Source organism: Haliotis cracherodii, unplaced genomic scaffold (assembly GCF_022045235.1).
Source record: "Haliotis cracherodii isolate W230 unplaced genomic scaffold, xgHalCrac1.p SCAF_9, whole genome shotgun sequence".
NCBI lineage: Eukaryota > Metazoa > Mollusca > Gastropoda > Lepetellida > Haliotidae > Haliotis > Haliotis cracherodii.
Genome location: NW_027266343.1, coordinates 16,876,196 through 16,902,020, shown reverse-complemented (window position 1 = coordinate 16,902,020; position 25,825 = coordinate 16,876,196). Strand labels below are relative to the sequence as shown.

Sequence of the window (25,825 nt, the reverse complement as noted above, 5' to 3'; positions counted from 1 at the left end):
TATTTACAGACCGCCGCAAAATAGCTGCAATATTGCTGAGTGTGACGTTAAACAGCAAGCGATGAAACAAAACCAGTAAGAAAACTAAAAAAAACCCAGAATATAAAAGACATCAACATTTGTAAAACGTTTATTTTCGAAGATTCACGAACATAACGAGGTTATTGTTTTTCTGTGTTGAGGCTCCATGATTAGGTGTCAATATTTTCGGTCTGTCAAGAAATTGTATTTGTGATTATAATTCTCGACACTTGAAATAGAATTAAGGAATGACTTGAATAAATTTTGTTGGGATTGCCAATTGCCAGAGCGTAAGTTTCCACTAGCCGCGTCGCCCAGGTCGTTTTCCTCCTGTCATCTTTGGGGGTCGTGGTCGTCGTCCATCCGGTCGTCGGCGTGGAGGTTGTGTAGGCTGTGAAGCTTGTGGGTCTGGTGTATTTTCCCCAGTCTGTCCCGTGGGTCCCCACAGGGACAGATCTAAGGATGCGATAGCCGTTGAACTGCAGTCAACAACCTGGTTGCTGGAGGCGAAAACATGAAATATATGAATGGTTGAACTTATTGTATGAATGGTAGATATCAATCTCATTAAAATCAGATCTTAGTCCTCGCTACCACTAAACAAAGATGTGAGGACATCCCAGGGGTCACGTCAGACCGACCTTGCGCGAACTTTGACCGACCAATGGAATGACCAATCAGAAGGCAGCTTTCTCGTGCTTTACGGCACTAATTTCAAATTGGCGACTACGCTTCGAAACATATTTTGACAAATTCTCGATTACAAATTTGAAACCTGAACAAAAGAACATTCTGGAATGGCTAATAGATGGTCTAGATTGTATGGATTCAGTCGTTAAACCCTATCTATCGTTCGGAATACCCCGTGTTTTCGAGGTTGCATGATTCGAAAATCACATTCCGACTGTCACTTTCATAATCTGGTAAGCAACGCTCTGATTGGTCGGATGAAAGGTCGTTCTGACGTGACCCCTAATGGGGTGTCTTCAGATCTTTGATTAGCTGTAGCGAGAACTAAGGTCTGATTTTAATGAGATTGCGTAGATATTAAAAACTCTTCGTCGGTTTGCATCAATAGCAGCGCGGGAGATATTGTTCAAATGGTTCTTGATACATAGTTGGTGACGTTTTTGGCTGCATTTACTATCTAGGTTCACAACTGATTTGAACAAATTTCAAGTAATATCCTGACGTGGCAACTTGATATGGAACGTTAGCGTTAAGACGTACGTGAATCTCAACAACACAGTGTTAACAGGACACATGTTATAATCGACAAGAATCTGGCACTCTTGTGAATCCAGACGTAATCTTCTCAACGTATTATATTATTGTATAGTGAGTGAGTGGGGTGCTATGAATAGGATTTCAGTTATACCACGCCGTCAGCTCATTGTGGGAGAAAACGATGCAAGTCTCAGACGTTTACCTCTTAGGTGAAACCTACGTGCACGGATTTCGTGCTGAAGAACCTAGAAACATTATCTGAGACTCGAACCACGATCATAGATTTCTGGCGTGCTCAAGGGACACAACTCTGTACAGCTACTCGCGGTATCTTAGTCGACCCGTGCACCCGGATTATTATATAAGTAAACGAATAAGTAACATATGGGCTTCAGAGTTAGTTATTTTAGTGAGTAATCTGATATATTTTTTATTTGCGAAAAATCAATTTATCCACAAGCATTTATTGATAATGAAATCATATCCGACTTACTTATTGTCTTCAGGCAAGCGGAACGGGCGTGTCTGGATGCTGTTGATGTCGGTGTTGTCACAGATGATACGGGATAGAGATACTTGCTCAAGGGAGGCAATTTGTTCTGGAACAAATGAAAACATCGGTGCTCTGAGTGAGAGAGTTTTACGACTCTTGAAGCAATATTCCAGCATTATTATGGGGGAAGGCATCAGAAGTAGACAAATACAGTAAACTACGATTATAACGAACACGCTTATAACGAACTGACGGATATAACGAAGTTACTTTTTTGGTCCCGACTATTTGCTGTTGTTATACTGTATATATGATTATAACGAACTACGGTTATAACGAACTTAAATTACTAGTCCCTTTGAGTTCGTTATAACCGTACTTTACTGTATTGTACCTTTGTTCGGGTTCGAATCAGGGCATTTGGCGTGACGAGCCACCACTTTATCTAAAAGGCTACCCCTTGTCTCCTTGACATTAATACAGAATAAATACATTAAACAAAATAAACATAACCTACTGATCGACAAAACAAGATTATCATTATTACATACCTGTAGTGAATCCCTTAACTGGATCTGTGGTTTCATACCAGTAACTGTCGCCATATTTCAAATCGGCAAACTGTTCTCCCAGCAAGCAGATGTACAAGCTCCCAACAGCGGCACCTCCAACTGGAGCTTCGGAGACGCCCCCGGTGTACAGATCGATGTCATCAGGGGAACTGAAATCCGTTTTATCAGGTGAATCTAACATTAAGAAACTATATACCTAACTGTTTTTGTACTTTGGCAATGTTTTGTTTTAGTTCAATGAAAAGGTTGTATATTTGGTGATGTGAGATTTTAACTCCGCTTCGATCAATATGTGATCGGTTATTTGACGGGTTGTCATCTTCCCGAGGAAAGAGAGTTAACTGACTTTAAAAGTACAGTTTCCATCCTTGCCGAACTAGGCTGGAATTCCTGGGCTCGATCGTAGCGCCACCTGTGGCTATTACGAGCTATGTCCCTTCCATGCATCTCCTATGGACCAACCAGATTTAACCTCTCGCATCACTTGCATTTGCTTCAAGCAAAATAGCGGCGCCCAGTCAATACGATCTGATCGATTATCAAGATCTGGATTGTGATCAAACGGGTCTTTCATCGCGAAGTGCACCAGATCACGTGAGCACCTTCATTAAAACATGAAAAGATTTAGAAAATACCTGTCGACAACGAGTTGGCAGTGCACATGCTTCGCAAATCCTGCAATCGACCGAAATCTGAATGACAGTTTACGAACTGGATTTCGATTTCGTTGCGCAATTTTGATTGGACTATGCATAGACTCGTTAGTCAAGCTAAAATGTAACTCCTTAATACAAGGATAGTTCGGCAAGGGTGGAAAGTAGACTTTCATAGTCAGTTAACTCCCTTGCCTTGGGAAGATGACGAGTTGTCGGCATGATGCGTCTTCCCGAGGCAAAGAAGTTAACTCACTGTAAAAAGTCAGTTAACTCGCTTGCCTCGGGAAGATGGCATTATGTGGCAAAGTTGGGGGATCCCACATACCGACCCACCCCCAGACCGCTCCATCCCCAAGGCGTTTTGTTTCTATTACTTGGTTTACAGAACCAGGCTAGTTAAGTGATGTTGCATCAACGCTTATCAAGTCGGATAATCACTCATCAAAATGATAAATGTACAAACTGCTTCCACATGCAGCCAGTAAACTGGTACAAGGTTAATAACCGGTTTATTCACATACTCATAGCTCTACTTCACCAGTACTCAGTGTGTGGTGTTGTTCCCATTCATGTCTATAAAATTATCATTCTGATACAATTGAATAAAATGCACAGAATAAAATTAAAGAACTTAAGATTAAAAGTGAAAATCATATTTTTCTCTCATCCTAACGAAACTTTAAAATACATAAAATATTTATTTGAAGAGTCTAATCTTTTGCCTTTTTGCGTTACGTATTGGAAAGGTTCAACTTACGTGTATGTCCTTTCTATGTCTCTTCCCGCTCGACCAGAAAATACGTTATTGGTGGGATAAGTAACATTTGGCAGCTGGCAGTAATGTCTCCAGGCGTTATAGGCAGGGAGCCCATGGTCTCGGCCTCTCTGGATGTTGAGAGACACGATGTCCAACCCAGACTCGGCCGTGGTTTCAAACAAATGGTTCCTCATCTCGTCCGCGTACCATGCATCAACTCTCTCATTCGCTCCACCAAGAAGGCCTTCAAAGATGGAATTAATATTTTTCCGGACGTAGGAAGGCCGGTTGTACATTTTTGTCAAAGAAACGTCATCATTTTCGAAACGCATAGTCTTTGGGATCATTGTATGTCCAAATCTGAACGACGCCGTCGAGAAGACGTTTGCAAGACTTGGGTCGACGGTCTGGTCATACGAGTAGTCACCGGAAGTAAGACCGTGTGAGGTCATGGCGTCCCTTCCGATGATTTCCGGTAGCCACTGGTTGTACGTGATGACCTGCAGCTGTGCCCCTACAATCTTCCTGGCTTCGTTGAAGAGAGTTTCGTGAGACCAGGAGGGCTGAAGGGAAGCCAAGGTTGTGGCAATGCGATTGTGTTCGCGGACGAAGAGGGTGTGGAGTGCAGAGAGACCAGGGAAGACGTTCACACGACTATCACCTGTAAAGAAGCCCAATAATAATAATAATAATAATAATAATAATAATAATAATAATAATAATGATGATGATAATAATAATTACCATCATCATAATCATAGACATAATCATAATCATATACTCTTAAAAAAATGAAACGCGAAGCCAGATTTGTGTGAATTAGGAAAATACATTTATACGAGGCACCGTACAAAGTATTGAGCCAAAATGTTGTGGAGAGAACACCTGGTGATTGTAGCCATGGCAGTTATCGGTACATAGGAAAAGTCCAAGGTGAAGGTCATCTACCATCAATAACGCGTATGTCCACCGTTGGAATCGATAGCGGCCTGACATCTCCTGCCCATGGAAGAGACGAGTATCAGAATCACATCCTCGGGAATGATAGCCCGATTAGCCTGCAACGCAAAATCCAACTGCTGCAACGTCTGGGGTTGTGCTTGACGTGGGCGTAGCCGTCTATCCAATTCATCCCACGGGTGCGCTATTGGGTTCATATCCGGGGATCTGGAGGGCCAGGGGAGAACATGAATGTTGTTGTGTAGACAGGCTCTTGTGATCCGTGCTGCATTCGCTCGAGCGTTGTCCTGCTGGAATACACCTTTGCCGTTGGCAGCAATTGTGAGGACGTTTGGTAGGAGAATTTCGATAATGTATCGTTGATACAAGATTGCCCTGAATATGGACGAAACCTGTCCTGCCATGATGAGAGATAGTCGTCCACATCATAACGCTACCTCCACAAAACCTGTCAACTTCCTGTACTCAGATCGGCGTAACGTTCTCCTCGACGTCTGTAACCCGTGCTCTTCCATCCCCTCGACGGGGGAGAAATCTTGATTCGTCGTTGAACCAGACAGTCGAACAGGACGTCTTGCTCGTAGACCTGCAGCTTTTCGTACGGTTTCGTACGGTCTGGTCGGAGATTCTGCACACTCCGGGTATTTGGGATGCGGTTGAGGTGGCTGTGGTCGTCCTTTCACATAGGTTGCGGTCGGATGTAGCGATCTTGGGCTGGGGTGGTTACTCTTGGTCGTCCCAACCTTGGCCGATCACGTGTTGACCCATACTGTTGAAACCGATCCCATAGCCTTGTGATGGTGCTGGGCGCTACATTGACGACCCTGGCTACAGCTGATCGGGATTCCCCTGCCTGCAAGCGGCCTATGACGTTGTTTCTTTGCACTTCTGTTAATCTTGGCATGTTGTTGAACTGTCACTGTTCGATTGACGCAGATGGCAGGCAATCAAAAACCCTGCACCCTGTACCGTTCAAAGTGTCCCCTTTGTTAATGCACTGGGTGCGTTTTTCCGAATCGTACGTGTTTCCCGACTCATGGTTTGCATGGTGTTGTGATCATTTTGATCCGGGAAATTTGTCACTGACACTATAACACATTAAACATCTTCATGTTGCACATCTTAGTCCTCTAATTTTTTCTAATATTTATATATTTATATATTAATAGTAATAATAATTTTGATGATTTAGAGAAGTGTGATCGCCTTACCAAATCGATCAGTGAATGAATGTTCATAAACGCTGCAATCAGAAATATTATGCTCTGAAAATGTTTGTTTGTTGCATGAATTCTCTTCTAATTTGTTTCTATAATAAAATAATTTATGTGACAGCGATACGGTGAATAACCTTTGGTTCTCATCATGCTGCTTAGATTGTGTCATTTGAAACCCCCACTAACCTGCAAGGAAACAGTAATCAGCTGTGTCGTTGGGGTCAAGGGCGCACGCTGTCCCCTCTCCAGCAGGCAGCAGGTTGTCTGACGTCACCTTCAGAAGACCTGTAGCAAGGTTATAGGAGTCAGTGAGTTGGGTTCAATGCAACCCAGTCATCTAAGGCGCTAGGCAGAGTTACGTCCTTTGGCTTGTTGGGGTTCTCGCTCTCTCCCCTCTCTCCATCACAGAAGGCTCACACGCTCCCTCCTTCACTCACTCACTCCTTCACTCATTCACTCCTTCACTCACTCATTCACTCACGCACTCACGGACCCACACAAAACCACCTTCCGACTCATTCATTCATTCACTCGACTGGTGAAGATCCGGGGTAGAATAGGTCTTCAGCAACCTATGCTTGCCGTAAAAGGCGACTATGCTGGAACGGGTGGTCAGGCTCGCTGACTTCGTTGATGCATGCCATCGATCCCAATTGCGTGGGTCGATATTCATGATGTTAATAACTGGATTGTCGGGTCCAGACTCGATTATTTACAGACCGCCGTCATATAACTGGAGTCTTGCTGAGTGCGGTGTTAAACAACAAACAACAACAACACTCACTCACTCACTAGCAGTCTGCCTTGTAAAGAGGGCATTAAAGATGGTGGACAGCAGGATACTAACCGCCTGTGAGGTCAATGAGTTTGGCCGTCTCAACAGTACTGGCACCATAGATCTGGGAACCATCGATGAATGAAGTCAAAGAGTTCTTCTGTTCCCGGGGAGCTGGAATAAATCATGCATACACAAATGTAACTGTCATTAAGTATACGTCCTGTTAGAGGTAAAGAGAGGTGTCGTACAGGAATATAATATAATATAATATATATATATATATATATATATATATATATGTAGATAGATAGATAGATAGATAGACCACGAAAGCGACCGATTCCGTGTTAGAATATATCCCTGCTTGTCGTGAGAGGCGACTGTATTGGATCGGGTGATCGTTGATTGTGTGTCATCGTATCCGATAACGTCGGACGTTGTTCATAATATCAATCACCAGTTTTGCCTGGTGCAATCCCGATTTCTTACAAGACGCAATGATAAACTTGGTACAGTAAACTACGGTTATAACGAACTCAAAGGGACCACTAATTTTAGTTCGTTGTAGCCGTGGTTCGTTATATGCATATATACAGCATAACTACAGCAAAAAGTCCGGACAAAAAAGTAGGTTCTTTTTATCCCTCAGTTCGTTATAAGCGTGTTCGTTATAACCGTAGTTTACTGTATATTGCTGGCCGTAATACCAACAAACAAATACCAGTCGCGGCGGTGCCTTACCTCCGGGGGCTACTTCAGCTGGCTCGGAGCGGACAAAGTTCATGCAGTCCTTGGTGGGGAAATTGGCATCTCGGAATGGCAGGGAGATCGGGAAACAAGGGTTACTTGGACTGGAAACGTCAAGCAGGACATCATTGGAAATAAATAATTTACTATGGTTATGTGATAGATATGTTTATGTTTTTACGTTTGATACAAGGAACTCTATTTGATCACAAATTACACTCAGCGTCATTATTGAATCTATACAAATAAGTGACAATAGGTGAGTGAGTGAGTGAGTGTGGTTTTACGCCGCTTTTAGCAATATTCGAGCAATATCACGGCGAGGGACACCACAAATGGGCTTCACACATTGTACCCATGTCGGGAATCGAACCTGGGTCTTCGGCGTGACGAGCGAACGCTTTAACCACTAGGCTACCCTGACCGCCCCAGTGACAATAGGTCTGAGTATGTTGACTATGTGACAGTTTAAGAACATGTTGGTTCTGCCTATATCAGTATGACTGGATGCTGTAATTGTAATGGAACTGCACTCTTGAAAGTTGAAAATGCGACGTTTTGTCAGGACGGTGCAAATTGTTACCCACTACTCGATGTTATTAACAAATGATCTTCAAGAACGAATTATCCGTCATTATTCTGCATCTACATGTAAGTATTACCTTATTAACATGATTACTTTACCTTGGTAGAAATATTTTGTCCTGAAACTTATTGGAAACTGTCGATATATGTTTGAACAACATCTCTCTCTCTCTCTCTCTCTCTCTCTCTCTCTCTCTCTCTCTCTCTCTCTCTCTCTCTCTCTCTCTCTCTCTCTCTCTCTCTCTGACCAAGACCCTCTCCCTCCTTGGATACTCCCTTACCCTGAACCCTCTCAAACCCCAGACACGCTCTCTCGCGTGGCAGCAGATAACTCTCTGTCATCTTATTATATGCGTGACCCCTCAATAAGGACGCTAAGTATACTACTTTCACAAAGAAAATGTAAAGAACTATAAAAGGAAGATGGTTATAACGAGGGTCCAACTCACTCTGTTGTCGCGTCTTCAAGGACATTGCAGCACTCGATCTTGTCACCATTGTCTAATGAAGAGTAAGACAAATATAAACGTCATGTGTCATAGTAACGACTGATGGGGGTGTGGATGCAGCGTAATAGCTTATTTCCCGATATCAGTAGGCTAACATCGATGTCAATAGTAATGTCAATAGTGTCGACATGTACAACAAACTGCTATTGATAATTAATTATTCGTTTTTAATTAATTCGGATTCGTTTTATCCAAAACACCTTGTTCAAGCAGAAATGTGAGTATCAATTCATAAAAGAAATCATATCAGACACTAATCAGAGTTACCTCCCTTCATTCCTAAACAAGTTAACCTCGGTCATGACGGGCGTCTTTTGCTTTTCCATACTACTACTACTACTACTACTACTACTACTACTACTACTACTACTACTACTACTACCAAGAACAATAACAACAATAATCAATGTTTAAAATCTAAATTTGTTTTAACGTGTTTAAGGTGAGGTTGTGTTTTGGTTTTTTTTGGGCTGTGAGACGATCGTCCATTTCATATGTTTAGACCTAACTGCATTTTGATAGAACCACCAAATGACTTGTCTTTTGTGAACAATGATTCGAATAGTATTTCAACAACAACGTTCAAGAAATTTCATTGTGTGATGAAGGCCCCACAGCTTGTTTGTTTGTTTGTTGTTTAACGCCGCACTCAGCAATATTCCAGCTATATGACGTCAGTCTGTAAATAATTGAGTCTGAACCAGGAACTCTAGTGAATGACATCATGAGCATCGATCCACGCACTGGGGTACGATGACATGCATCAACCAATTCAGCGATCCTGACCACCCGATCCCGTAATTCGCATCTTACGACAAGCATGGGTTGCTGAGGACCCATTCTACCCCGGATCTTCACGGGTCCGTGATATAACTGACCTTCTCTTCAAGGGCACGTTGAACTATACTCACTCATTTCATTTCACTATGCTTGTCGTAAGGGTGGTCAGGCTCGCTGACTTGGTTGATGCATGTCATTGTATCCCAGTTGCGAAGATCGATGCTCATGATGTCAATCACTGGATTGTCTGGTCGAGTATTTACAGACCGCCGTCATATAGCTGGAATATTGCTGTGTGCGGCGCTAAACAACCATCAAACAAACAAACAACGTTATATCACGGTGTGATCGCCTGATATGGGCAGCCATCCCCAAGTGAGGCAGGTCTCAGACAGACGTTCTAATCGGACGTGCGGCACTTACTGGTAGTGACGGGAGTACCGGTCAAGTCGTGGTCAAGGAACTGTCCCCATTGCATAGCCATCACACTGAGGCGGTTTGACGTCCGGTTCAGCTCGAAGTGGACATTATTGCTGACCGTTCGTGCAGTCGGCAAAGGTACCCCGGATGCTGTGTTGAGGCGTGGAGTGCCATTCGCTGGAAAAGACATTACAGTGATATAGCATAACTACAAATGTTTACGCACAATATAAGTAAGTCAGTGGGTTTCGTTTGACGCCGCTTTGACAGTATTCCAATCATATCAGTGAGTGAGTGTGGTTTTACGCCGCTTTTAGCAATATTCCAGCAATATCACGGCGGGGGACACCAGAAATGGGCTTCACACATTGTACCCATGTCGGGAATCGAACCCGGGTCTTCGGCGTGACGAGCGAACGCTTTAACCACTAGGCTACCCGACCGCCCCCCAATCATATCATGGCGTGTCAATTTACTGCGAGGAAAGCCCAAAACGATGCAGACATTTACCACTTTGGTGAAACCCACGAGCACGGGTATGGTGCTGACAAACCTATAACGAAGTCAGGGCTAATGTGAGATTGGAACCCACGATCAATGGGTCCTGGCACGAAACATGGGTACAGTGTAATGGTCCTTTAACTATTCTGCACGTGGGGTCACGGGTGGCCAAATCGTCTAAGGCGCCGTGATTCGCTGTGCAGAGTTGCGTCCCTTTGGCACGCCAGAAACCTATGATTGTGGGTTCGAATCCAGGTTCGCCCCGATTATGTTTCTAGGTTTGTCAGCACCATACCCATGCTCGTGAGTTTCACTGAAGTGGTAAACGTCTGAGACCTGCATCACTTCGGGCTTTCCTCCCACATCAAGCTGACACGCCGTGATATAACAGGAATACTGTAAAAAGCGGCGTAAAACCCAACTCACTCACTCACTATTCTGCACGTACCAAACATTAATCGGCCGGAATGCAGGCCTTCCAAAAACAGTATCTGGTCTAACAGGGTTTCGCTCTTTTTTAAAAGTCCTACTCTTTCTTGTCCATATAATTAACTATCGCTATGAACCAATTCATGGATAACAACCTCCATGCAAGCATTGACTCATCGGCACATACACTGTATGTAACTCCGATTTTTAAGTTACTGAATGTTATTCAACTTTTATTGCATTAAGGACATTTAATACAGTCTCTATTCTCGTGACTTTTTTCATACTAATCGTGTAGGAAGGATGGTTTTATATTTTTAAAATTTTATCAACTCTCCTCCAATGCAAGCAGGTCGTGCACCCGACATTGTTCGGGTGTTTGTTGTTTACAAAATGGGGTATTCATAATTTAAAAGAACGATTAATGTCGGTTTATACATAGGATAAAAACACAACATTTTGAGAGATGTAAGAAAACACATCTCCGGGTAAAAAAGGGCTCCGCCCCGCGTTACTTCTTAAATCTCCTAAATACTATTTACATTCAACCTTTTCACATACCATCATTGTACACCGCCGGTAAGACTCGCCTGAAGTTCCGGTTGACGGAGCCCCACAAGGGGTTGTTCATGTTGTTGCACACGCCGTCTATTGTCCTGAAGCGACTGGCCTCGCAAGTCTGCCGCCTGTAACACATCAATACATTCGTCACCACTCGCCCCTTTCCGTAACCTGCAAGAAGGACTCGTGCCCCTATCGATGAATGTTATGTTCGAAAATACGACAAACCAATCAGAATGCGCGTATGGCTTCAAGTTCTTCGTCAAAGAATCCCTCAGGAATAACTTTTGATTTTACATATGTCTTGCATCTAAAAATATACCCAAGACACAGTTAAATGTGTTCATACTGTATAATTCCGTATGCCCCGATGTGCTTTGAATTGCATCTGAATTAACCATCACGCAACGAGTTGACAATTGTTTTTGTTATGCCCGTTTGCGCTAAGACATCAATGGCCTTAAAACTGCAGGCTAGTTCTGAAATATATTCTTCACGTTTTTCAAAACTGACTGGGCACGGTTGATGATTTTGTTTGTTATTATTTTATTTCTTATTTAGGCTACTAATGTGTCAAAAATTAAAAAAATTATGCATCACGTGATCTGTCTTAGCCTCGCTCTGGAGCTCGAGATGGGAAAACAAACTTATTTAGTATGTTTTCGCGGATGATTCCACTCACTTGACCAATCCGGACGTGTGGCCCGAGTCTGTACGTGGACTGCTGGCGATCTGACCCGCCGACTCAGCGTCGTATACTGTTGGTAGGATCGACTTCTTGCTCGCTGGAAAAAAAGGAAGCATGTTCAGCGGTACGTTTGGACTACCTCAGTGGGGATGTTTCAAAGAAGGCTCGACACCGGCCGTGTTAGTACAAAATAGTCATGCAAACCTGTCACCTATTCAAACCATTCAACGTTGAACTTGATAACAGCGAAACCCCGTTAAACCGAACCCTGGCAGTCCGGAAACCCACTTTCCGGACAATAGTGCTGCGCACGTCTACATAAATGTTTGTTTGGTTGGTTTTTTTAACGAAGCAGTCGGCAATCGAATCTAGATCACCTTGTTGACATTATGGGTATTGATCCACGTAACTCCGGTACGATGACCTGTATCAACCATGTCAGCGAGCCATGCTACTGATCCCGTCAACTCTCACCGGAGCTTCACGGGGTTGTCTACATAAACACACGCGGACACCACTCAGTCAGTGAGTGAGTGGGGTTTTACGCAGCTTTTATCAATATTCCAGCAATATCACGTCGGGAGACACCACAAATGGGCTTCACACATTGTACCCATGTCGGGAATCGAACCCGGGTCTTCGGCGTGACGAGCGAACGCTTTAACCACTAAAGAAAGCATGTCGCTCTTTATTGCACTTATTACAAAGGTCTTTAACGCGTCGTATTGACTGAAGAGGTGAGATGGGGTGAAATGGGGGTTATCTTATGTAGCGACGTGCATCCACGTGTGTGTGTGTGTGTGTGTCTGCTTACAATTACCCCACTCAGACACAGTGTACTGACTTCGAGCCCAACAGTTGTTGTTGGCCCTTAATGCCGAGAGCCAGGCAGGGAAATAACAAGTTCTATCGTTTAACGTCGTTTGGTATGACACCGCCGTTATCGAAACCCGGACCTTCCGCACTCCGGGTGGACGCTCTACCACTAGACCACGGAGACGGTTATGTTTATTTTTTTACTGAAGAACAAAGGGAAGTTCAGTATGTAATAATGGCTTCCACTCTGTCATAAAATCTATATCTACACAATAAAAGATGAGGTGAAATATTGCTATCTGACGTGTCACTAGTAAGCCAATAAGCCTCGTCATCTCCTTGTACACACAAGCTCCATGTGTCAAGAACAGACATCTTCCCGATGCAAGGGAGTTAACTGACTATACAAGTCCAGTTTCCATCCTTGCCGAACGAGGCTTGAATTCCGGAGTTACAGTATGGCTGGTCTATGCATATTCCAATCAAAATCCAAATCTTTTCATGTTTTAAATCAAGGTGCTAACGTGATTTGATGCACTTCGCGTGGTAAGACCCGTTTCATAACAATATAGATCTTAATTATCGATCAGATCGTCTGGAATGGGCGCCGCCATTTTGTTTGAGGCAAATGCAAGTGATATGAGAGATGGAATCTGATTGGACAATTAGCGGGACATAGAAGTGACGTAAGTCGTAATAGCCACTGGTGGGGCTGCGACGGACCTGGAAATTCCAGTCTAGTTCGGCAAGGGTGGAAACTGGACTTTCATACTCAGTGAACAAGCTTGCCTCGGGAAGATGTGAAAAGAGAGCGTCTGTTCAAATAGCGGTAGCTCGGTGGTTGGACGTTAAGATATGGCACTCGCTCGATCGAGTGCTGGTCCACTCGGGGTCAGAATAATGTGTCTGAGAGGGATAGCCATTTTAATCTGCGGCATGGTATCTCAGTGGGCGAGCTCTATGAAACATGCATTAGTTTGGACTATATAAACTGAGGGGCAAACGATACTATACCTAGTTGTTAAATTTGATTATGTGTAGGATAAAACACGTCAGAGGATTTTTATGAGATTTTAAACCCGAATCCATTGGATAAAACCGAGTTTTATCCCGAGGATTAATTCTCATAAAACCCGAGGGTAAGTGTTTCAAACATACTTTCCTTGATCCCTAGGAAACGGGCGTAAAATATGTGTTGCTGGCGTAGGGGTAGAAGAAGACATTCTTAAAAGTATTGTAAGTCATCAGTGCGTCTGCAGCTTTGTGGTACACTCTCTGAACGACAGCTACGAAGGTTGCATCTTCGAACCACAGGAATGTACGGTTGTTTGTCATTTAATATTACATTTCATTACACTGTGTTCAAATGCAAAATAGATTTCTTGCAGTCAAACAGTCATATATTACAATATGAACGGAACTTGTATTAATAAAATCCCCGGGATGGTATATAAACCGGGATAGTTTATGAGATATAACCCCGCTGGAAAACAACAGAATGACGTCACAGGAAGAGTATTAATCTATTTAACCATCACTCATTACTGCAACATTTTGTTCAGTAATCAGTGTCGGGGTAATTTTGTCTAAAAATAAATTGGTTCAATGAAGACTGGGGTAAAGAAATGAATTAGCAACCACATGGTCATGGCCCCTGCCATGTTTGAAATCAGCTGTTGTGATTTATGCTAAATAACAATAATTGTTTAAACGTTTTAAATCATATTTTTATTTTTTTTTAAATAAATCTACGTGGAAGTATTATGTGAATGCTGACTAAGCGCCAGTACATTTCATTCTTTGATATACTATTGGGGAAGAAGATGAAACTGTTGAGGAATATCTTGGAGTGTTATTTAGTGGGAATCGGTAACACTTGCACTTGTGAGTTACCTCCCGTTGGAAGTGCTTGTTGTTATCACAGCTCCAAGAAACATCAAAGAAAAAGATGTGAAAGGAGTGAGTGAGTGAGTGAGTGAGTTGGGTTTAACGCCGCTTTTAACAGTAGTCCAGTCATATCACGGCGTGTCAGCTTAATGTGGGAGGAAAGCCCGAAGTGATGCAGGTCTCAGACGTTTACCACTTCGGTGAAACCCACGAGCACGGGTATGGTGCTGACAAACCTAGAAACATAATCGGGGCGAACCAGGATTCGAACCCACAATCATAGGTTTCTGGCATTCCCAATGGACGCAACTCTGCACAGCGAATCGCGGCGCCTTAGACGACTGGGCCACCCGTGCCCCCAGATGTGAAAGGAAGGTCCATAAGTGACAAAACTCTACTCAATAAGCATGGGTGTTCCGATTGATAGTGGGAATGGAATTGCAGATCAAGTTACTGGAGCAATGCTTTAGGAATTTACAAATATTAAACAATTCGATATACCTGTTGATTGCGAATTAAACTTATTTGATCATCTTATAAAACCAATATTACTATACGGGTCAGAAATATGGGGATATGAAAACATATTATTTAGAACGGATATATTTAATTTCTGTGAATATATCTTTAACGTCAAACATTCGACATCTGATTTGTATGTTTTTGGGTACCGTGGTAGCTATCCAATTGAACGTTTTGTTAAGGTTAAAGCTGTAAACTTCAAGGCTATATTACCTACCAATGTAGATAGATTGTCTTATATTATATACTGCACACTGTTTAGTTTGTCGTCTGATACGAATGTTGATTTTTGATTCTTTCAGAAAATGTGAAATATAGTTTAAATGAAACCGGCTTTTCCTACATCTGGTAAAATCTTTTCTATTAAAAAAATGTAACTTTGCTTACAAATAATGTAAAACTTGTATTAATGGATCAATTTAGACAATCCTTACTTTAACTCAATTCAAAATTTTTCAAACGGAAAATATTATCAGTGTAAAGAAAACTTGAATACTAGTATTCGACCCAATCTTTTGAATTTACTCTTTAATCTTCGAAAGTCACCTTTAACGAGACGCATGGGTTGCTGAAGACCAATTCTACCCCGGAATTTTACGGGTCCTGAGTGTTATATACATCTGATTAATAACAATGCTCAAACCCTTCCACAGTAATACGTTTTACCAATTTCATGATTCATCAAAACAAAATATCCGTTCGTGTTAATAACCATTGATGATAATAGTTCTGTACAAGCTAAATAAGTATTCATAATGTCTTACCAACTGCTGTAATTAAAATGGCGAACAGAGTCCATCTCCCTCTCGTCATGGTGGCCGTCATGCTTGCGATACAGTATCCTATTTCCACAGTACTTATATGGTCTTTTCCTACCCCCGGGGTACACCCTATTTTATCAGGCCATCACAGTACCCGAAATATAATGAACTTATGTTGCCGTCATGGTCACGTGACATATTACGCGTTGATTTAAGATTTGTGAAGGCGATTGGTTCATGTGCTATTTCGTAAGTAAATCCAATAAGGATTATCTCAAATGCAATCTTGTTTAGCAGCCCCAGTAATTATGTTCGCTGTTGATATTGTATATAACAAAGCTGGCGGACGTTGGGATAAGTGGCGAAATGAGTTTGTTTGTACGTTATGTAACGCCATACAGTAATGTTCCAGTTAGTGTAAGGGCGTTCTGTATATAATCGACTCTATATATTACAGACCATTGTTTGATATTATTAGCTTCCATCCACGTCGTCGGTATACGATGACACGAAAACAAGAAACTCAATTAATACAATGTTCCAATGTAAAGGTCCCAATGAGTACAATGTTCAAGGTCCCAATGAGTACAATGTTCAAGGTCCCAATGAGTACAATGTTCAAGGTCCCAATGAGTACAATATACCAATAATGTTTCAATGTACAAGGTCCCAATGAGTACAATGTACAAGGTCCCAATGAGTACAACGTTCCAATGTACACGGTCCCAATGAGTACGATGTTCAATGTACAAGGTCTCAATGAGTACAATGTTCCAATGTACATGGTCCCAATGAATACAATGTACCAATGTACATGGTCCAAATGAGTACAATGTACCAATTTACATATCCAAATGAATATAATGTTCCAATGTACAAGGTCCCAATGAGTACAACGTTCCAATGTACAAGGTCCCAATGAGTACAATGTACAAGGTCCCAATGAGTACAACGTTCCAATGTACAAGGTCTCAATGAGTACAATGTTCCAATGTACATGGTCTCAATGAGTACAATGTACCAATTTACAGATCCAAATGAATATAATGTTCCAATGTACAAGGTCCCAATGAGTACAATGTACCAATGTACAAGGTCCCAATGAGTACAATGTACAATATACAAGGTCCCAATGACTACAATGTACCAGTGTACGCAAATAAGGGAAACAACTATTTACAGGACCCTCCATGACGCACATGGTCAGTGCATGACATATTGTTATCCCACTATTGTGTATAGGGAGTATTCCTTTTTTCAGTTTCAAGTCCCATCCGACAAAAAGAATTATGTGTTCGTGCACAAAACAGATAAACAAAACTTGGCTTCACACTATATTCCAATGTGGAGAACCGAACCGGTTCAATGGCGTGACGAATGGACACTTTAACCGCCAGGCTACCGCAGCAACCCTCAAACTTAACTCTTGTATAACCAGGTTGATACATATCGAGTCTCATAATAGCATGAACATGTTAATAAAGGGGCACCACAGTTCTACTAATGCCCAAAAAAAATACTCTACACAATGACGAGCATTTCAATAATACGAAAATATGTTTTTATGGTTCAGGGAGAGGGGGTCATTGGAGTCACCCTCCCTCGGAATCTGCTGCCATGCGAAAGAGTGTGTCTGGGGTATGTCTGAGTGTACAAGGTGAGAGAGGGTCTGGGGTTGAGAGTGTCGGGGGGTGGCAGAGTGTCTGAGAGAGAGAGAGAGAGAGAGAGAGAGAGAGAGAGAGAGAGAGAGAGAGAGAGAGAGAGAGAGAGAGAGAGAGTCCTGAGTGAGACGGTGTCACTTATGCCCCTTGATTGATGTAATCCTGTTTAACACGAGATGAACATCATAACCTCTTAATCAGCTTCACCACTCTTGTTCAAACATATTTCGACAGTTTCCAATATTTCAGGACAAAATATTTCATATTCCATGAAGTTATTTCTGTGAATAACAAACAATTTCATCAGCATCAGCAACGGCAATAAATCTGCTTCCCTGACGAGCAGGTATAGATATGAGTAGTTTAGATATGTCGGTGTCTTTTCTACCAAGGTAAAGTCATCAAGTTAATAAGGTAATACTTATATGTAGATGCAGAATAATGACAAAAACGAAGGATTGAAGATCGTTTGTTAATAACATCGAATAGTGGCTAACAATTTACACGGTGACACCGGTTTCTGTACAAGATCCCTCCCGACAATTGTAACCGTGTATAAATCGGTTCTACACATGTAGGCTTCTTACATAGGGTGACTGGGTGGGTTGCTTTTAAAGCCGCTTTGAACAGTATTCTGGTTATATCACGGCCGTTTAGCTGAATGTGGGAGGAAAGCCCGAAGTGACGCATGCAGGTATCAGACGTTTACTTGAAAACCACAAGCACGGGTTCTGTGCTGACAAGCCTGGAAACATAATCGCGATGAACCAGGATTCGAACACACGATCATAGGTTTCTGGGTGCTCAAGGGACCTTACTCTACCGGCGAATTTCGGCGCCTTGGACGACTTTGCCAGCTTCTTATGCACACGCGATAAAGAAATGAAAAAAGGTAGCAGGTTCATTTATGTTCATGTTTATTGTTGAGGTGGTATAAATAAAAACGTATATACATGTACAGTACACATTCGTTCAGTGGCAAACACTCATACCAGTATTTGTCCGATATCATTCTCTTTACAAATTTCAAAAGATTAGACAAATGTTTAATAATGTAATATTAACTCTTATGTACACGTTGACGGTATCTTACAGTTAGTTACTGTCACCATATCATTTCACAGTAAACGGTTTGTACACTTAGAATACAATGGCCATGACACCAGACGTCGGTCAGGGTTACGTATGAGCTCGATAAAGGTCAAGGTTAGATTCAAGGTCAAGGTTTATGCCTTCATCTCCTCCTCGTCCTGTTTGCCCTTCAGTTTGCCGGTGAAGGCCACATAGTTGAACTGGCCCTTAGCGATAGGTGCTTCCTTCCATGTCATTTTGATCTGGATTACAAAAGCCACAGATTAGTATTAATCTAAATAGTATATAAACATATATGTTACTCCATACATTCTGCATCTATGACAATGCAACAATTCATTGATACAACACTACAGTGAAAATGTAGAAGTATTGGTCATAGGTTTTTCGGGACAAGCTGAGTACAAATGCTATTTGATGGTGCTAAAAATGATTCTGAATCCCGGAGTTGTCTCCCTTCACCTGTAATGACCTTCAGCTGCATATCTCACTATGAACTGTAGCTGAAGGTTCTGTGTTTCGTAAAACTCACCTCATCTTGGGTAAAGTTGTCTCCCATGTTCTGCAGGAGGTCTTTGATGCTGAAGTTGAGTAAAGGGATTTATAAGGATGGGGAGCTTCAAAGAAACCATGATGCAAATGTAAGTGATAATGGACAGATTAAATTGATTTTGACGCCTCCATTGAGCAATGGTTCAGTTATATAAGGGTGTGGCAGCTTAATGTAGTTCAAAGACAAAGGAAAAGTAACAACAGACCTTGAGTCATACACGATCAAAGTCTGGTTTGAGATGAGGGGAAAAAATTGCCACGTTGCTCTGCACAATAAAACTCAATAAATAGTTAGATTGCAATTCTGTAAACGAATTCTTAAAATAATGCTTTTGTAAATTCATAACTTCAAACGGGGTCATTTTATGAATATATACGATTTAATGGGAATGTGAGCCACTCCTTTGTTTGATCAATACCGGAAATTAACAACAAAGTATTTGAATTGCTTACTAATCCTCGGGCAGTGTTCCTTTGCCATCTTCGTCAAACATAGCGAAAGCATTCTTGATTGTTTCTTCCGAATCAGTACCTTGAAGAAGAAAATCAAGTTCATGATTGAAACCGGTTTTAGATTAAAGAGTGTACCATTGGAACATCTTTAAAATCCAGTTCGTTCTGACAGTGTTAAACATTACGTCTCTTGGCAGTCACTTCTTCAGAACATTTACGTCACTGGTTTAATTATTTGAAGACTCTAAGAATACAATGTTTTCTTTGAAGTTATGATTTTGTCAGTAATATTGCTGTGCGACCTACCTCCCATCTTCTCCCCGAACATGTTGAGGAAGGTGGTGAAGTTGAGGGGACCAGGTGCTTCCTTCAGCATCTCCTGCAGTTCTGCGTCAGATGGAACCTTTCCTGGTGATATCAAGGTTCAGAGTGAGTGAAGAGATATCATTTAACGTCAAAATCAGCATTAACTCGGTTCTGTCTCGACATTATCAAAAATATATAAAAAGATAGAATAGTCACTGTGGCTGGTATTAAGAATGTCAACCCGCATCAGTAGGATAACTGACATACAACCGTCCAGGTTTACAGTTGAAACGGCCTTCCATTCAAATTCGACCAAATTTAGACAGGCGTCGTGACCACTAATCACACAATTATAAAATGTTTGGACAACGATTCTTAAACTATAGATTCCAAATAAGTGAGTTTATTTAACGCTGATTTGATTCGTGCTTCGAATATATCACAGCGAATATTCCAGCAATATCAGGGCGAGGGACACCAGAAATGGGGTTTCCACATTGTACCCATTAGGGGAATCGAACCTGGGCCTTGAGCGTGACGAACAAAGGATTTAACCTCCATGCTTCCCCACCGCCCTTATTATAGGAAGATATTTAAAACAATTCAATATTAGATCATTCTTACCCAGGTTAGCGTAGATGCTCTTCAGGTCATCAACCTGGATGATTCCGTCCCTGTTGACGTCGATCAGAGCAAAGGCCTAAAATATAATGAAATATGCATGAAATATGCATGAAATAAACATGACATATACATGAAGTAATAACATATCTTTGTACAAACTAAGCTACTACTCTTGCAAGCCATGCCATGCGTGCCAGTGCATTATGCCGGAAGCGTAACGCTACGTGGGTAATATGTATGCAAAATTCTTATTCACAATATAAGATATCGTATCAGTAGACAAAATTATAGACCTTCAACCATCAATATACCCCATCTTATGATGAACCTTTCCATTACAAAAAAACCTTTGTACCTCTCGTCTTTTAAGTTTCCGCGTTATTGCTAAGTGATCTCGATTATCATAAATAAGAAAGGTAATTGTTGTCAAAATCTACTAGAGCTGTTAATCGGTCTTATATTAGGCCCGCATAAGTAGGTAATGTTGACATTGTGGCATATATTCAAAAGATTAAAACTTAATTCTTAGTCCCCCCCCTTGAAATGTATTGTCCCCATCAAGAATCTCCTCCCGAGGTATGTTTCCTCAATACTACAATTTTGGTTCCTTAGGGTATTTTTCGACCATTGAAAAACGGCATTCTCTATTTCCTCACAAATAAAGGCACAATATAATGTTTTACATTTAATTATTTTTTTTGACATTTTAAAGGATTTAAAAATCTTCCCCCTCAATCTAATTTTTGTAGCCGGATATCACTTTCGCTTGGTTGCATTTGATTTGTTATAACTTAATAAATAATAAATAATAAATGTTTTGAAAGAAGTCCAAATTATACCCCATGTTACATTTCTATATAACTTTCTCGAAGAGATAATCGGTAATATATTCCATATTGATTACGTTGTCAAATATCTTGATCAAATACATCCGTGATTCCTACGTAATATTAAATAGTATATGCACTCACCTCTTTAAATTCCTGGACCTGAGCAGGGCGGAACATAGCGAGAACGTTGGTGGGAGCCATTGTTGATATCTACAATAAGAAAAGTATATATTTACTGCATGATAATAATGCTAGAATCTAAAACAACATTTTCCTTCGCCATTGGCTCTCTTTGTGTCTTTCGGGTCGACTTTTCCCGAAAGAGTGAGTGAGTTGGGTTTAACGCCACTTTTAACAGTATTACAGTTATATCACGGCGTGTCAGCTTCATGTGGGAGGAAAGCCCGAAGTGATGCGAGTCTCAGACGTTTACCACTTCGGTGAAACCCACGAGCACGGTTATGGTGCTGACAAACCTAGAAACATAATCGGGGCGAACCGGGATTCGAACCCACAACCATAGGTTTCTGGCGTTCCCAAGGGACGCAACTCTGCACAGCGAATCGCGGCGCCTTAGACGACTGGGCCACTCGTGCCCCTTTCCCGAAAGAATACCAGTAATCACGATTGTAAGTCGTCGTGACTACTCGTGTAGGTCCGGTTGACGTTGAATGTATCCGGAATGAGGAATGGAACTGAACTGGTTCCACTGATTGTATGCTCAGTGAGGTATGTGCTCTTATTTGGAGAAATGAGCCCAATCTAGAACTGATAGCGGATCACGAACAACAAGTATTTATTGAGTTAAATCAAAAGAAATGGACCTCGATACATTTTCTAGAATACCTAGTGTTGTCGACCTTACCTTGAATCAGCTGGTGCGAGCGAAGGAAGACTTGAAATATCTTGCTGGAAGACGAAGTGATACTGACAATCCTGAGATCGTCAGTGTTTATATACACCCATCTACAATACTTTAAAGCATATCAAGTGTCCAATTCTCTGTGTAATGAGTCAACATTGCGTCACTTAGACGCATCTAATGAGTCTGGCCACATGGTCACTCTGGTAGCGGTCATTTGAGCAGCCGCTAATGTTCTAACCACGTGCTCTCGGCTGGGGGTCGAATGTACACAGTGAAATATACAGGAATACAATATACACCACTGTAATATACATGTTGTGTGTTATGTCAGGACTCATGAACGACACATTACCCGACGGGGCGTGTAAATAACATCAGGCAATACACTGAATATGGCCGACTGCAGGGAATATAGGTAATTTGAATTATGTCACAGCATACTCATACATGTACCAACCATATACTTTAAACTATCTTTAAAAACAGTCTAAACAATGCTTTACTGCATTAAAAATACAAAGAGTAACTGTTTGGTTTTTTTTTTCAAAATGGGCTTTATTTTGTACTGCCATGTATAATTGAATGTTTATAAGGCATAAAACGAGTGTAGTGTGATTATTTCTTGAAACATTACGACATTATGTAGAAATGGTGTGCATAAGGCTCAACAATGCGTGTAATGTGATTATTGCTTAGAACAGTACCAAATTATGTCGCAATGTGTTAAGGGCAAACAAAAGATTGGGCTTCTATCATAAAAATGTATCCAATGTGTGCAATGATGTTAATTATTTTTAAAAATTGTTAATTTTTTTTAAACATTACGAATTTATGTAGAAATTGGGTGTATAAGACTAAAATTTATGTGAATTTTGAATTGTGATTTTTAAGTTTAAACATTACCAAATGATGTAGACATGTGTTTAAGACAACAGGAAGTGTGCAATGTGGTTATTTCTTAAAACATTGCGAACGCATAGAAATGGTGCATATAAAGAAAAAAAATGGTGCAATGGTGGTGTGTATAAGACTAAAGAATTGTTGTGTCTTGAGTATTTCTTTGAACATCATACCGCCGTCATATAGCTGGAATATTGCCGAGAGAGCATTAAACAACAAACAAACAAACTTTAAACATAACGCAGTAATGTAGACAGTGCGCGCAATGTGGTTATTTCTTAAAACATAACGAACTTATAGAGATAGTGTATGTAAATGGATAAACAAGGGTGCAGTGTGTTTATTGCTTACAACATTGCCAAACTATGTTGAAATGTGTTTAAGGCAAAACAATGTGTGCAATGTGGTTATGTCTTTCAACAGTATGAATTTATGAATAAAGGTGCAAATAAGGAGACACAATGCGTGTTATGTGAGTTTGATGAAAATATTGCCAGGTTATGTAGACATACGTTCAAGGCAAAACAATTTGTGAAATATGGCTATTTCTTAAAACATGACGAACTTATGTATAAGTGGTCCTTATAAAGATAAACAATGCATGCAAAGTGATTATTGCTTAAACATTATAGCAGAGGTGGTGTGTATATACTAAAAATGTATGCGTCGAGATTATTTCTTTAAACATTACGAAATAATGTAGATATATGTTTTAGGCAAATAATGTGTGCAATCACATGTAATTACTCCTTTAGGCATTATTTATTCGTGTGCTTTTGAGTGAGGACGTGAGTATGGTTTTACCTCGCTTTTGGCTATATTCCAACAATATCACAGTGAAAGATACCTGAATGGGCTTTACATATTGTGTTCATGAAGTGAATCAAACCTAGCATGACCAGCGAACGCTTCAACAACGAGGCTATCCCACATATCGATTTTGGAAAATATATTCCACGACTTATAAACGTGAAAGTATACATGTACAGTTCAATAATTCTTTGATTATATATTTAGACTAAAATATATTGGCGAAGCGTATTCAGAAAAATAGCCACATTTCTCATTACTTCAACATTTGAAGTATTTAGAACACTATACATGGAAGGTATTTTTAAGCGAAGGATTAAATATTTTTTCACAAATATGTGACACATGAAATTCATCTTTAATGCTTCCGATGTTAGCTGATGTACACATTGCACGTGACAGATCAACATGTTTACCTGTAAGGGAATTATTACACTTAAAATTTTTGAGAGAGAGATTCTAATTTTACAGAAATCTCGTATTTATGATATGCATGTAGATGTGTTCCATACATTTCATTTTCACCCAGCAACTTTAACATTTTTTAACACTGGTGAGCACATCGAAGATAGATAATTCAACTTTAAGGAGATCTATTGAAAGTACACATTTGCATTCCCAAAAGTCATATATGATTTTATTGTTATCTAAAAAGCATCAAACTGGTCAGCACCACTGACTTTCCGTATTATATTTCACATTAAAGTTATAAAGAGAAATTCTAAATTTGTATTTAAAAAAACAAACGATTAACGCTTTATCATTTAACATTGTGATGTACATTAAGTATGCTTTAATACATGAATAATGTGTCAAAAGGTTTGATGTACATATTGCTTGGTCCCAGTTGTGAATATGAATATATACTCTTTGGGCAAATATTCATAAAAAAACAGCTTTACAACACTGTGTTCAAGCCAGACATCGGCAGATCCGTTGGAAAATAGCATATATAGTAAATCTGAAGCCGAAATATGTTTACCATTATCATCAAGTTGTTTTAATAATTTATAACATTGATTAGGTTAGCGCTATGATTTCCTTTTCTCTTATTTAAACCAATATTTAAGTACCCTACTTTGGCTAGATAGAAATTAAACAAACTTATACGACCGGTCTCACCAAGAACAGTCCTGTCAGAGGCGTACTTTCCAACACCGAGGAATCTTCGAAATATAGCGCATGAACTTTTTCTATAACATCAAAATATTTAATTCGGCAAATTTCCATTCAATACACTAAAATTGGTGTAATTTTGCAGTCAAAAATACTACAAGCTGTTGAGAAGTTAATAACCACATTTTGCTTAATTAATATATAAACAGACATGGCTGCTTTAGACGCTTGATATGCATGTGTCTTACACGCCGTCGACCAATTTAATCATGAAGAAAACATGAATCAAAAATATTTATAGTGAGTGAGTAAATATTTACGTCACATCGGCAATATTTCAGCCATATCGTGACGGGTCAAATATTTGTAACTCAAAGATTTTAAGCTAGAAACATACAATGTCCACTTTCCATGCTTAGGGGCAATGCCACCTTCCTACAAACAATAATTTTAGTCTCGTTTAAATTGACCGTGAGTCCCCATTTAGTTCCTTAATGTTCAATTGTATAATTATGCAAATCGGAAACTGTGTAATCAAATAAAGCAATACCATCAGCAAACACTAGTAGCATAATTGCCTCTATATTTTTAGATACAAATATTCCACGAGAACACTTCAAATTTTACTGTTTGATAGTTCATTTATAAAAAAAGATAAACAATATTTGACTAAGTATACACCCTTGTCGAACACCGGTACTGGTTGCAAAACATGGCGTTTAATCAGGA

General features: G+C 40.5%; 2 protein-coding genes across 2 annotated transcripts; both read right to left on the bottom strand.

Moving 5' to 3' along the window:
* Nucleotides 1–322: 322 nt before the first annotated feature.
* On the bottom strand, nucleotides 323–15,951 carry LOC139452064 (salivary peroxidase/catechol oxidase-like). Its single transcript, XM_071233368.1, has 12 exons — nucleotides 15,891–15,951; nucleotides 11,896–11,998; nucleotides 11,214–11,338; nucleotides 9,726–9,899; nucleotides 8,463–8,514; nucleotides 7,423–7,532; nucleotides 6,751–6,852; nucleotides 6,090–6,188; nucleotides 3,727–4,387; nucleotides 2,293–2,462; nucleotides 1,742–1,847; nucleotides 323–521 (listed from the first exon to the last, which is right to left on the bottom strand). Exons 1-12 carry the CDS (start codon nucleotides 15,949–15,951, stop codon nucleotides 323–325), a joined length of 1,962 nt encoding a protein of 653 aa, XP_071089469.1.
* Nucleotides 15,952–18,774: 2,823 nt separating this feature from the next.
* LOC139453130 (myosin regulatory light chain B, smooth adductor muscle-like) lies at nucleotides 18,775–21,606 on the bottom strand. Its single transcript, XM_071234760.1, has 6 exons — nucleotides 21,547–21,606; nucleotides 20,576–20,651; nucleotides 19,952–20,053; nucleotides 19,646–19,724; nucleotides 19,173–19,221; nucleotides 18,775–18,882 (listed from the first exon to the last, which is right to left on the bottom strand). Exons 1-6 carry the CDS (start codon nucleotides 21,604–21,606, stop codon nucleotides 18,775–18,777), a joined length of 474 nt encoding a protein of 157 aa, XP_071090861.1.
* Nucleotides 21,607–25,825: the final 4,219 nt, after the last annotated feature.